Source organism: Anolis sagrei, chromosome 4, assembly GCF_037176765.1.
Source record: "Anolis sagrei isolate rAnoSag1 chromosome 4, rAnoSag1.mat, whole genome shotgun sequence".
NCBI lineage: Eukaryota > Metazoa > Chordata > Lepidosauria > Squamata > Dactyloidae > Anolis > Anolis sagrei.
In genome coordinates, this window is record NC_090024.1 from 207,639,002 (window position 1) to 207,653,276 (window position 14,275).

At 39.7% G+C, this 14,275-nt stretch overlaps 1 protein-coding gene across 4 annotated transcripts in view; it reads left to right on the forward strand.

Annotated features, from left to right (window-relative positions):
• The window catches only part of CHD6 (chromodomain helicase DNA binding protein 6), a 122,883-nt gene extending 109,811 nt beyond the window's left edge, over positions 1–13,072 (forward strand). For all 4 annotated transcript variants that reach the window (XM_060772383.2, XM_067468134.1, XM_060772384.2 and 1 more), the window contains 9 exons: positions 63–271; positions 433–2,019; positions 3,023–3,171; positions 4,874–5,080; positions 5,890–6,336; positions 8,243–8,425; positions 8,509–8,628; positions 9,172–9,276; positions 10,402–13,072. In XM_060772383.2, coding sequence (XP_060628366.2) covers positions 63–271; positions 433–2,019; positions 3,023–3,171; positions 4,874–5,080; positions 5,890–6,336; positions 8,243–8,425; positions 8,509–8,628; positions 9,172–9,276; positions 10,402–11,313 — 3,919 coding nt within the window. In that variant the 3' untranslated portion in view covers positions 11,314–13,072. The remainder of the gene's footprint in view (positions 1–62; positions 272–432; positions 2,020–3,022; positions 3,172–4,873; positions 5,081–5,889; positions 6,337–8,242; positions 8,426–8,508; positions 8,629–9,171; positions 9,277–10,401) is intronic.
• The last annotated feature ends 1,203 nt before the right edge of the window (positions 13,073–14,275 follow it).

Below are 14,275 nucleotides of genomic sequence, written 5' to 3' on the forward strand. Positions count from 1 at the left end.
AATGCATTATTGCAGGCATTTAAAATATTAAGAAAATTTTGCATTCCTTATGCATCCTACAGGTGGACGAGGAGAGAACAAGCAGATTTCTACCGCACAGTCTCCTCATTTGGAGTTGTTTATGATCCAGAGAAGAAAGTCTTTGACTGGGCCCAGTTCCGAACTATTTCACGCTTGGAAAAGAAAACTGACGAGAGTCTTGAAAAATATTTCCATAGCTTTGTTGCAATGTGCAGGAACGTCTGTCGCTTGCCCCATTGGAAAGATGATGGTGAGTGGGAACAATTAAAAAATCTGTCAAGTTTCATCCGCACGTTTCAACACTAAACCAGCCAGTGAAATCCTTCATGCCCTGATACATACAACCCATTTGTAAACACATCGACTCCCATTCTAGAGTTACCTAGTCTTCCCTTTTTTCTATATCTGTAGGTCCAGTAGATCCTAATGTCTATGTGGAACCAATCACAGAGGAGCGAGCTGCAAGGACATTATACCGAATTGAGCTCCTCCGTAAAGTCCGTGAGCAGGTATTGAGGTGCCCACAGCTGCATGAACGGCTCAAACTTTGCCGCCCAAGTCTGTACCTTCCTGTATGGTGGGAGTGCGGTAAACATGACCGGGATCTGCTAATTGGTACAGCTAAACATGGGCTCAACCGCACAGACTATTATATCATGAATGACCCCCAGTTGTCATTTCTGGATGCCTACAGAAACTATGCACAGCACAAAAGGACAGGGGTCCTTGGAACAGAAAATCTGTGTTGCCATCATCAAGCAAATGCAAAACTATATTGCTCTCCCGCATACAATCAAATGGAAAGTAAGCATGCATCTGCCGAGACTGAAGCCGAAAGCTGTATCAAGCTAATGAACTCAGGCAACGGTCTCTTGCAGACAGAAAATATTTCTCAGGATGGCAGTTGTGAAAACATTAAAATCCAGGGTATGATTTCTCTTAACTATGATGAGAGTTCTTTGCCTGACTCTCTGGTGTGCATGATGTATGATGAGAAGGTTTGCAACAGTGAGCACAGCTCCCTTGCCCGTGACAGCCCCAGCTGCACAGACATCAGCAGCAATACTACCAAAATGGCTGACAGTAAAATGGATGGAGATGAAGATCTATCTAGCTGTGATGCCGAGGCCACAAGAGAGCCTTATTTGGATCATTTGCAGCTTGGTAGTGATCAGATGGAGGGTCAGAATGCACCGCAAGAGCCTTCAGTCAAAGAGACAAAGCTTGCTGAAAACTTTCCTGTGGAATCATGTAACAATCTTCAGCACTTAGACAGTCAGTATGATAGTCCGGGATCAGTACCATTTGAAAGAGATGGAATTGAAAGGGTCCTAAGTATAGGAGTATATAGCCCAAGTCTTCCTAACTTTGATATCAAAGTCAATCCTGAAAAGCGATTTATGGGAATGTTGCATGAAAAGGGCTTGGAAGAGAAATCAGTGCAGAGTCAGAGCCACAGTGAAGAGGAGGAGGAGGAGGACGATGAGGAAGATTATAATCATCTGGAGGCAGCAGCTAATACTGTACAAGATTTGAGAAGCTGCTTAAAAACCCTAGATGGTGGCAAAGTTGAATGCAATATGAAAGAGATGCAGAAGCATGGTCCTTGCATTTTCTCTACCTTGGATGCGTTCATGGTGGAGAGGAATAAGGAGTTGGTTGAGTCAATCTCAAGTGAGCAGGCTGCATCCAAATGTGATAGTGAACCTGGGGTGGGAGAGGATGATCAAGCTGAATGTGAGAGCCTTGAGGACCACATCCCAGCCATGCCGGAGATCCAGACATGTCCCCATCACTATCAACACTCTGCACGAAACCAGGCTTCAGCAATTCAAATGGAACTTCTTAAGTCACATCCTGTCTGCATAGAGGAAGACCCCTGGGGAGATGGCACTGAGGAGAAGAAGGACGGTCCTATTTCTCAGAATGAAATGAAGAGAGAAGAAGAGTGTGAGACTCAAGATCTAGAGAAGAAAGACGAAATCACCCAAAATCAAGGTAGAATATTCTAAGGATAGCTTTCTGTTATTAAGCATTCCTGTGTATTTAAATGCCAACTTACAGTTCATAATGGCAGGGTAATCCAAAGGGAAATTATAACTGTCACATAGGTTATTAAATGTATTTAATGAATTGTGTATTAGAGAAGAATTAGCATGACTGTTTTGTAATCACTACTGATTTTTGACACAAACAGTTTAGTTTATACTAAAATTAATATTTAATCAAAAAATACAGAAACAGAAAGAAGAAAAAGAGAAGACATATAATTCATACACTGTCGGGTTCTGACCCTACCCCCAATACTGATTGTAATGAAAATAAAAATAGAAAATATTATTCCACCACTATAGAGCCAACCAAATAATCTTACCCCCGGTGGCGCAATCGGTTAAACCCTTGTGCCGACAGGACTGCTGACCGCAAGGTCAGCGGTTCAAATCTGGGAAGCAGGGTGAGCTCCCATCTGTCAGCTCCAGCTTCCCATGCAGGGACATAAGAGAAGCCTCTCAAAGAATTGTAAAACATCCGGGCATCCCCTGGGCAATGTCCTTGCAGACAGCCAATTCTCTCACACCAGAAGCGACTTGCAGTTTCTCAAGTTGCTTCTGACATAAAAAAAAATCTTACTGAAATTAATAATAACCAATAATAATAATAATAACCTTCATAGATATAGGGGTTGTACTGTCATTGAAATAGCCTTTTCTTGTTTTACTTCTTTGGGTCAAGACAGTTGTGATAGGACAGAATCCTTCTGCCCATACAAGTATCCCATTGCAAAGTTCTGTCATGAGTACTCCACACAATAATTCATGCCTGTTTGCCATTAGAAGTAGTAACATGTCCTTCTGGGAATATAGGAACTACTGAAGGATCCCAGGCAGTCAAGATTCTCAGTTTAAGCTCCTATCCACTCTAGTGCTCTTGATACCACAGATCAGGATAAAAGGAAAAGTGATTTGGGGTTTTAACTAATACGTTGTTTCTCACTCTCTAGATTGCCTTGAGAAATTTTCAGAAGATGAAAGTAAAAGCTCCATATGTGTTGCACCAGGAGAGATTGATGAACTACAAGATGTCCGGGCACCCACCATAGCCCAGCTTTTGCAGGAAAAGACACTCTACTCTTTCTCAGAGTGGCCTAAGGTGGCTTGGTAGCTTAAGTATGCATGAATAAGGGTGTTTGAGCGATGCAAAGTAGGAATTGCAGTTGTCATGATATGTATGTTTTCTCCCGAAGACACAGATGAATCCTGGCAGGTCTCTGGGTTCTTTTGAAAATATAATGTGAGAATTAGAAATCAGGTGTTTGTTTCTAAAATAAATATTTACCTAGTAACATTTTAAAAGCAGCTCTGGGGAGCATTCCTAAACTGAATATTTGTTTGTTTATACTTACTACATTCTATTCTCATATTTTCCCAGACGGGATGTTAATCTACTTAAGTATTCTGTGTCTTCAATATGTATGTGTGATGCCGGTGAGGTTAGCTCCATGTGTTACAAAAAGGTCTGGGCATTTCCTTCTGAACAGTGTGGCATCCCAGACTCCGTTACTTATCAGTCATTGTTGGAAAAATTATAGAGGCTAATAATTCAACTGGAATATTTTTGACATTAAATCTTTTCTTAGTTTGTTTATGTAAATACAATTGAATAAAACATAATGAACTTAAGGATAACTTATTATGGAGGCAAAGGAGCAAGCATTTTGTGATAGCAGTATGCACTGCACAGGTTTATCTTTAAGCTTCTTCCTTTGGTTATGTCTGTATGCCCATTCATATCCCCAAAGAGTTTTTTAAATAAAAAGACAGTAGAAATACCTATATCAGCCAATATATCAGGGCCAGGCTTTAGCACAGCAAATTAACCATCAGGTGCAATAAATTTTGCTAATGAAAGTGTTGGCAGTTTGAAGCCGGGGTTGGGGGTGAGTGCCTGACCTTCAGCCAGCTCACTGTCCACCTAGCAGATCTGAAACAGCTGAGAGTAGATAAATAGGTACCACTTAATTCTGGGAGGTATTTTAATGGCACCATATAGAAATACCAAATAAATTCCAGCAATTCGATCAAAAGGAGGAGGTATGTGAACAAGGCTCTTCGGCATGGTAGATAGAGCAACAGTATCCCCCCCCCCCCCCAATGGCCGAAATCGAGCACAACCTAGATAAGACCCCGAAGATGGAAAAACCTAGATAACTCTATGTATGTACTGGTGTCTGTCCTGTCAGTGTATAACAGCATCAAATGTTTGCCATATATGTGTTCTGTGATCTGCCCTGAGTCGCCTTCGGGGTGAGAAGGGTGGAATATACTGTAAATAAATAAATAAATAAATAAATAAATAAATAAATATTACTTTCTTGGTTACGAGTTATGAAAAATAATGAGACAAGAATCCTCTACACTTAGCTTACCAAGTGTCTCTACCTGATATGTACAAGGCTGAGGCCAGTTATCTCTGAAGCCAGCTATCCTGAGGGAGACCGAGGCCCCTTCTATGCTGCCATATAAAATCCAGGTTATCTGCTTTGAACTGAATTATATGGCCGTGTAGATTTGTATAATCCAGTTCAGAACAGATAATGTGGATTATATGCTTTGATAATCTGGATTATATGGCCACGTAGAAGGGACGTGACAGAATAGTAAATTGTCAGGCTGTTTTTGTACAACCAACAGCAGAAGTCCTGATACTAAGTAAGCATGTTAGCTTTCATTCCCATTCCCCAAAGAATTATAATGTGAGTGATTCCAGCCATGAAAGCTTTCGACAACACAATTATAATGTGAGAGATTGCCAACATATGCAGCCAGGTGACACATATCTGATTCTTTTGTAGGATCGAGTGATCATTAACAGGATAGAGAACATATGTCATGCCATCTTAAAGGGCAAGTGGCCTTGTTCTAGTCAGCCATATGAAGTACAAAGCATGATGCCTACTCCTGCATTAACCACCAATACTGGCAATAGGAGTAGCTACAATGAGCCTGAAACTCCTGAACCCTGCTTCAGCAATGGAATGACAACTACACAGGCCCCAAAGGTGAGCTTGGCTGGACATCTTCTCCTACTGTAGGATGCTGTTAATGATAACACTGATTTTGGCATGTCTATTAGTAAAGATAATCTTTTTGAGAAATTGGGTAAGATGCAGGTTCAACTAGAGCTATAAGAAGTAGCCATAGGAAATGAATGCAGAAAGATGTTGATCCTGTTCCTTTTTGGAAGTATTTGTTCAATCTTTGAATTGGAAACTATTGCTGTGGCACAGGTTAGCACTTTTTTCAAATCCTTTTGATATTGGCTGAGATCCTTTACACAGTTATGAATGACCTAAGGCAGCTTCTCTGAGTAAAGGAGGGTGAGAGGAGCATTTTAGGACCACATGGTCCTTCCTGCCCTTGAGTTGCAGTGTGATCAGCCCTTGAGCCCTGTTGGTATGAATAGAAATTTATGCTCATGGGGGATGACAGGGGACTGGCTCCATCACTGAAGTGCCCCATTCATCCAGACAACAACTTCCATTGCTTGGAGCAATGTCCTTGGTTTTAAGGTGCATTTTGGGGGATATCATTGTGGCAATATTGCTATGACCATGAATTTGTAGCTTGTCCAATTATGAAGCAGTTATGGTTCCATAGTTCTGTGTTATTGATCAATAATTACAAATCAGGATGTCTGCCCTCTTCAGTGGATAAATAGAAGCTGTGCTAGACCAAAGGTTGAAAAAAACTTAGCTCTTAGCAACACGAAGTATTCCTTTTAATAAATGCTGGATTCAGAAGAATCAGAATATTAGAAATCATATGCAGGTTATCATAACCATATTTTTGATCTTGTTTTTAAACACAGGATGGTTTCCTGGCCCCCACCTTTGTTAAAGATGAGCCCAAAAATCAGCAACCATACGAATTTGAAATGGAGAGAGATGCCAAGCCACAGAGCCTTGAACAGTTGGTTACATCCCATCCCCATCCTTCAATTGTGTTGAATGGCTGGAGGGATGCAGCAGTGGACCTCTCAAGAGTATCTGATGGATCCCCAGCAAGCAGCTCTCCCTTTTCCCTGAGCACAAATATACCTAAGTTAGGGACAGTGAGTGCCCTGCAAGGCTCCCTTGGCATGGATTTATCTGGTATCCTTCAGGCAGGGTTAATTCATCCTGTCACAGGACAAATTGTCAATGGGAGTTTACGGAGAGATGATGCGGCCATGAGGAGAAGGCGGGGTAGGAGAAAAAATGTGGAAGGGATAGACCTCATCTTTTTGAAAGACAGAAGCCCCCAGACAGGGCTGTCGGTGAGTAATAAATTTATAAAGTAATTGGTCCTTCCACTCTCTCACTTGCCTATTCGTATGTTAAAATGTTTGGGCTTATTTCAGGTTTCTTATTGTCACATTTTAAATGACTGGGGGTTGGCAGGGACATTTGAAAAACATTGAAACACATAATAATATCAGTTTTTCACTAGTTGATTTTATTTAAAATATATTTCATCTTAGTAGGCATTTCAAAATAGTCCACAGTCAGTAATTACTTAACAGTGGTCCATTACAATAAAAAGTAACAACAAAGAAGCAAACTCAACAGCCTATAAACAGTAAAATAGAATGCAGCACTAACACTAGCAGATTTTTACCCTGCAAGTAATGGCAACTACGTCTTCATTTGCTATCACATGTCCCTTGCTTAGCCTGGGGGTGGCAGAGGATTATCCAATACAGGAATCTCGTTTGCGATATATAGGCACTGTGAGATGACCAAGTTGTTTTGTTATACTGCCAACAAGTTTTGGGTCCCAATTCAAAGTACAGGTGATTATCTACAAACCTATCTTCGAGACCGCATCTCCCCCTCTGAACCGGCATGAGCTCTAAGATCTGCCAAGGAGGCCCTTCTCTCGGTCCTACCTCTGTCTCAAGTGTGGTTAGTGGGGACTAGGGATAGGGCCTTCTCAGTGGTGGTCCCTCAGTTTTGGAACTCCCTCCCCAGAGAAATTAAGCTAGCCCCCACACTCCAATGTGTTTGGAAAAACGTGAAAATGTGGCTCTTCAACTAGGCCTTCAAACATGATTAAAACATCAGTGAACTGTTTGCCTTTAAGTGACTGACATTGATGCGGCTGTGCTTTAATCCACAGCTATTGCTGTGTTTTATTGAGTATTTAAACTAGAGGGGATTTATATGCTGTTTTTATATATTTTTGTTTACATAATTGACACTGTTAATAGTATTTACTGTACTTGTATATTCTGTTGCACTATTGTGTGCTTTCATAAGCCGCCTCGAGTCTCTTTTGGGAGATTGTGGTGGGATATAAATAAAGATTATATTATTATTATTATTATTATTATTATTATTGCTATTATTGCTATTATTGGTGTATGTGAGATCCAAAAAGGCAAGGTAGTGAATTGCTGGCTGCATTTGCTATCACCAACCATCCAAAAGTTGGAAGTAACTGGCCCCACCAGGTTTTAAGCTATTCTGATAGTAATACATTTCCAGATGAGCAAAATGATGCTCAGCTAGAGCAAGATGATGCTCTAGAATCAGATCCCACTGTTCTACGAAAAATGCTTCTGAAACAGTAGTTCCCAACCTGTGGGTCCCGAGATGTTTTGGCCTTCAACTCCTAGAAATCCTAACAGCTGGTAAACTGGCTGGGATTTCTGGGAGTTGTAGGCCAAAACACCTAAAGACCTACAGGTTGAGAACCACTGTTCTAGAATGTTGTTCAATGATTTGCATGTAACACTATTCCTAACAGCTGGTAAGCTGGCTTGGATTTCTGGGAGTTAAAGTCCAAAACACCTGGAGGATCAAAGGTTGAGAACACTGGATAACAAGTAATGCCTGTGAAGCATGATTTCTGATTCATATGTATCTTTCATTAAGTGATAGGATGCTCTAGACTCTTTGCTGCTTTGCAAAATGTCATGGGTATTTTCTTTTACTTTACATGGAGTGCCTATTTTCAACTCAAGGGGCACCCTGAGCATTTTGCATCAACTGATACATTGTGTTTCTAACATTTTTGATTAAAAGAGGTACCCAAAACAATGTGATTGGGACTTCATATTGCCCATCAGTCATGTGCCTAGAATTTTTGATCTAATTGTAGTGATCCTATTTGAAATATCTAGTATTCTTCCTACAATTTATAACCACCCCATCCCAATTGATTCCCCTCACATAATTCAGGAAGATCAAACGCCACCTGTACCAAGTAACCCTAATCCTGATGAGCCAGCTGTTACTACCTCAAGTCAACAAACAGTTCCATCCACTAATGTTGAGGAAGAGAAGATTGTTCCAAACAAGAGTCTTCTGGACTGGCTGAGACAACAGTCTGATTATACCCTTGAAATCCCTGGTTTTGGCACAGTAAGTACAAATCAGTTGTGCTAGATTGGCAAATGTCTGTTTGGAAGTAACTCCCACTTACATTTCACTCTTACTGTCTTCAGAATTTTTCAGAAAAGCCTAAACAAAGAAGGCAGCGCTGTAAGGACCCTAGTAAATTGGACATTCATTCTCTCACGGGAGAAGAACGAGTGCCTGTGGTCCATAAGGGTACAGGACGGCGGGTAAGCAGAAGCATTTATTCTACTTGCCTTGAAAATGATTTGGCATGGTGTTAGTTCTGAACAATCAAATAAACATACATTTAATTGTTCGTGTGTGGGTCTGCATGAGCTCATTTTGTTTTAGAGAACCAATGTTGTTTTTCATGCTTTCCACTATTAAGTCCTCTTGTGCTGCCTTGCTCTCTGTGTGATCTGCACATGTGTAAAGAGCATCACTGGAATTACTTGCACATAAATTTCTTTTCTTCTAAGCAAATCTTCTTATAGTGAAAGGTTCAAGCCTGCTGTTCTGAAGAATGTGCTGTCATATCCATCAGTTTTCTCAGTCTATTTTATAAAACACAAAATAAAAGTTATGTTGCCCTACTCATTTTTTCATAAATATATGATTTAGCCATAGCCAATCCATTATTGAGAAAAATATAATGAAAAAGCATGTTAGACTGGTAACAGACAATTAATGAGCAAGAAAGAGAGAAAGTTTAAGATGCTGTGTGAAGTATTTTCTGCAACTAACGTCATTCTCCAATTTGTATTTTATAGTTAGGAGGAGCTATGGCACCAGCATTGAAGGAACTGCCGAGGTGGCTTGAGGCAAATATGGAGTATGCAGTTGCAGCAGATTGGTCTGATATTGTTAAGCTTTCAGTAAGTTTTTGGAGAAATCCCTTGTACCATCATTATTTTTCCCCTTTTTTGTATTTTTGTATCCCTTTTTCCAAATGTGTTTTTGAATAGGTGGCAAAACTAGCATACACAATTGTAGGACTATTTATTTAGTATAAGGCACAATGCAATCAAATCGAATTGCAATTTGCAATCAAATGTCAGTTCTATGAACAAACAAATTATCATTCATAATAAACTCCAATGCTTATTTTCTCACTAATCTCTGGCTTTTGACAGGATAAGAAATCTCAGAGTGAATATGTTTCAATCCTTTCAATTCAAGTGTAAATTACTATTTTAAAGTTGTTGTTATTATTGTGTGCCTTCTAGTCATTTTTGACTTACGTCAACCCTGAGGCAGCCCCGTCATGGGGTTGTCTTGGCAAAATTTGTTCAGAGAGATTAGTCATTGCCTTCCCCTGCGGCTGATAGAGGGCATCTTGTCCTAGGTCATCCAGTGGGTTTCCATGTCACAGCAGGGATTCAAACCCTTGTCTTCCAGGATCTTAATCCAACAGTCAAACCACTATCATATGCAAATCTTACTGCCAGTAATTTACCACCACGGTTAGAGAATCGCAGCTTGATTAAGTCTGAGTTGATGTTTTTATATGTGCATGTGTTTTATTTTATTGTATTTGATATTGTTTTCACTTTTATGTTTGTTTTTAGGCACTTTGTGCCATTTGTAAACCTCCCTGAGTCCCTGCAGGGAGATGGTGGCAAGATATAAGAATAAAGTAGTAGTAGTAGTAGTAGTTGTGTTCATTGGCACTTTCTCAATAGAAATTGTGTTAAGCAGTTCTATGCCTGTGAGGAAGCTCCACTGAACACAATGGGAACTACTTTTCAGTGGATGTGCTTAGTATGATTTCAGTGTCCATTTGTTAAGCACATTTAGTGAATTGTGGAGACAATCCACATCCATCTTGATTTTTAGTAACAGATTAAGACGTGAGAGTTTGGTCTACAGATTTGACATATGGCTGAACTTTCTTAACAGGGTAATGAGTCACCTTTGGGCTGAGAAAGGCAGTATATAAACACGGTAAATAAATAAATAAATAACATTTGGAGTTTTTGTTTTGTTTCTTACATTTTCAGGGGTTTTTACCTGAAAGCAAGTTTAATCGTATTCTCACTGAGCCTGTACTCCGGGATGCTGGGCCACGGCGGAGAGGTAGAAGGCCAAGAAGTGAGGTGTTTAAAGCTCCTGGGATAATAGCAGACGCATCTTCTGGAATGGGACCATTATTCATGAATGGACTTATTGCTGGAATGGATTTAGTAGGGCTTCAGAATATGAGGAACATGCAAGGCATTCCTTTAGCTGGGCTAGTTGGGTTTCCAGCTGGATTTGCCGCTGTGCCAGCTGGTGATGATGTCAAAAGCACTCTGAGTATGTTGCCAATGATGCTGCCAGGAATGGCTGCTGTACCACAAATGTTTGGTGTTGGAGGACTTCTCAATCCATCAATGACAACAACTTGTACGTCATCTGTTTCAAATTCATTAGCTAGTACAGCTAAAAGTGGTACATCACATGCAAACAAAGATGCTGAAGACAAACAAAGTGGCCAAGGTGCAAAACCAGAAACTATTTCTGAAGATAAGTCAAGTCCTAGTTCATTTTCTGATCAATCAGATCCTGCAATAACTACCAGTAGTCCTGTAGCTTTTAACCCATTTCTTATTCCAGGAATGTCATCTGGACTGCTCTATCCCTCAATGTTTCTTTCTCCTGGTATTGGTATGGCATTGCCTGGCCTTCAGCAAACCAGACACTCAGAAGCAACAAATGTAGAAAACCAGAAACGAAAGAGAAAGAAACCTAAAGCGGAATTAGCAAATCCAGAACCAGAAACTCTTTCACTGTCTGACAAGGAACATGCAAACAATCAAAACTGTAGAGAACAAACATATGTGTCAGCAGAGAAGGAAAGTAACATACCAGCAGAGGAGGAGGAAGAGGAGGAGGAGGAAGAGGAGTCAAAAGAAGTTAAAGATATCAATTAGAACTTTTATTTCTTTCTGAAAAATAATAATAATGTTGTGGCTTGTAAATTCTCATCCCATAAATCTATGTTATTGCCCTCTATCCCACTTGACCTTCATAAAAAACCTGTGTTTCTATAGGTAATATAATCTACCTAATTTCCAGTAAGAAAACTATGGTGGCATGTTAATAGTTGCAGGGTCTTGCCATAGAGATAAGCAGTGTTCTATAATTAGTAGGAGAGGTGCAGAAATCTTGTTCATTTGTCCAGCTGTTTATCCCTTCCTTCACCCAAACAGTAGTATATTAAGTATTTGGTCATCCCCAAACTGCTTGTTTGTTTGAAGAGGGGAAAATTTGGAAAAGTGCTTCTGTTATGATGGAAACACAGAAGAACACAGAAAAGGATAGATGTTTTTACTATGACACTGAATTTAAAAGAAACTTGTATTTTGGGGTAAAAAGCACAGTTATAGTAAGTGCTAATGTGTATTTTTTGATTTAAAGTATTTCCCTATTTTATCATGGGTACTAGAATAGTAGTATAGACAAAAGTATATAACTAAGGATTGAAAATACATATATTCATTTCTTTTTTAAAAAGGCATTAATAGTAGATATATAATTTTCTCCTGTTCACACTACAAAGTTTTGGAAACAAACTGCTGTAAGTGAAAAGATTACCTGAACTTTTATATTTCTAAAACCAAATTTTGTTTTTATGTTGAAGGTACATTTCAGTTGTCCTTCTTTGATTTTTAGGCCATTTCCAACTCCGGCTGAGATACTGACGCACACTTGCATGATTTGGGGGACAGGAATTTGGGGACTGGGGGGGGGGGCAGTTTCAGGGGAGGGGCTTCAGACTACCAATTACTTTTTTATCATGTTGTCATTGCATTTTCACAGAGACATTTTTCCTGGGAAGAACAAATAATGGAGTCTAATTTTCTTATGTAGGAAATGGATCTGAATCTTACAAATTCTTGTCCTTCTCTGAGAAATGTTTTTTGAAAACAGAACTGTAAAAGCTGTAGGATGGGCTTTTTCATTTTAGGTGGCCTTTGGCAAGGAGTGTTGACTGAGTCAATGCTTGAGTTTATCATCCATTTCTAGTATTAGACTGTGAAAACATTTTTCTCTTTGTTTCTATTATTCTTGATCCCTTTTCGTTGTTAAATGTTACTTCCCAACAACTCTGCATATACATTTGTGTAAATGTTTTTAAGTGGATTTTTTAAAAAGACATACAAAGGTTTCCAAAGCCCAGTGTGCTTATACACTCTCCACGAGCAATTCTGATATAGTCTTCTTTATTCCCACTCATTTTATTTTTTCATTTACTTGGGCTAGTACTAATTTACAGCTCATGGTTCGAGACTTGAAAAAAAAAACACTTTGTGGTGTGATGTTTAAATGGCAGACCATTAGAAGGTTGTGGGAGTGTATTCTATTATTCAGTTTCACATTTGGTGTGTCACAATTTACTGTATTTTTTACTTTTTTCTGTTACAGTTTTTGCTAATTTATCAAATGGTCCAAATATTTTGACATAACTATTTCAGTTTGCATTATTTATTTATGATGCGTTTTTCATTGTCTTTTATACATTGGGATTATAAAGTATGTACATGTTAAAATTAGCATCTCAAAGAAGTCTGTTACTCATAGAGTGAGTCTCTATGTTGCAATGAAGTTTCATTTTTTGGTTACACATCATTTTCAACAATTTATACAATTGGTTATATTATTTCAAAATATATATAAATGGTTGTCATATGCCCTGTTTAATACCACCTTGTAGCACAGATACTGTCTTGTTATTGACAGATTTCTTAGAAATGCTGCTATCTCGGAGGAGATCGGGGGAAGATGGCGGAGAGTGAAACACCCTGATAACGTCGCTCCGTGAGTTTCTTACTAAGAACTTCTAAAAACTACAATTAAGAATCCAAAATAGACTGAAGGTCTGGCATATTAACAAGATAACTTGCCAGATAATTTGCTGACTTCTACAAAAAGGGAGTAACAATTTATCTAAGCTATTTTGAAACCCTAAGGGACTCTTTTATCAGAAGACTCGGTGTTTCTTCTGAGTTGTTTTTCCTCTGATATCTACTGCAAGCTAGCAAGCTAGCAAGCTAAGAATCCCAAAGCCCGTGGGCTGAGGCATGCAGACAAGATAAGTTCTTGAAAATTGCCACAAAAGGGGTGATAATTTAGCAAACTACTTTGACACACAGAAAGACTATCGGCGTTCTCCTTGAGTTGCACCGACGGGGAACTGCATTGGAGGAGTCTGGAGGAACGTCGGAGTTGTCAGAAAAGCTGAACCTTGCTTGTTTTAAGGATGGTTCACACAAGAAAAAACTATAATGAGAAAGCCTTGACATTACACTCCCTTATAACGGAGAAGAAACAGAGACAAGCCAAGATGACCCAATTCTTCCCCCTGGAAAAGCCTCACCACCAGGGGCTGCAGGAGGTTGCTGACGAGGAGGTTCCAGGGAACGCGAGGGTGGGCAAAGAGGCCTTGCCTGCGGAAGACCTGATAGACTGGCCGTTAAACATCAAAGGTCCTTTGCTAAGGTGGAGTCATGTTGTGGAATCAGGGAGCGGAAGAAGCCTGGCAGAGGAGATGGCTGAGTTTGAGAGTCCCAATGTTGCAATGAAACAACACACGAGTTGGAACTCAACATCTGAAAAACTCCCAGGATCATGCTTGGAAAAGGGGCATTTTGATCCCTCTACTACCAGGAATTTCCTACAGCAACTTCCCCATCTAGATTTACAACAAGGAAAGGAAGGGTCTGATGGATACTTACACCTGGAATCCAAGTTTAACGCCTTTTCAAATGATTTGTTGGTAATAAAGAAGTACCTACAAGAAAGTACCGGGCTCTTAAACACATTAGCAAAATTACTTAAAGCGGAAGAGTCGCCCGGCACCTGTGATTCAAACAAGGCTAAGCTAGCCGCAAC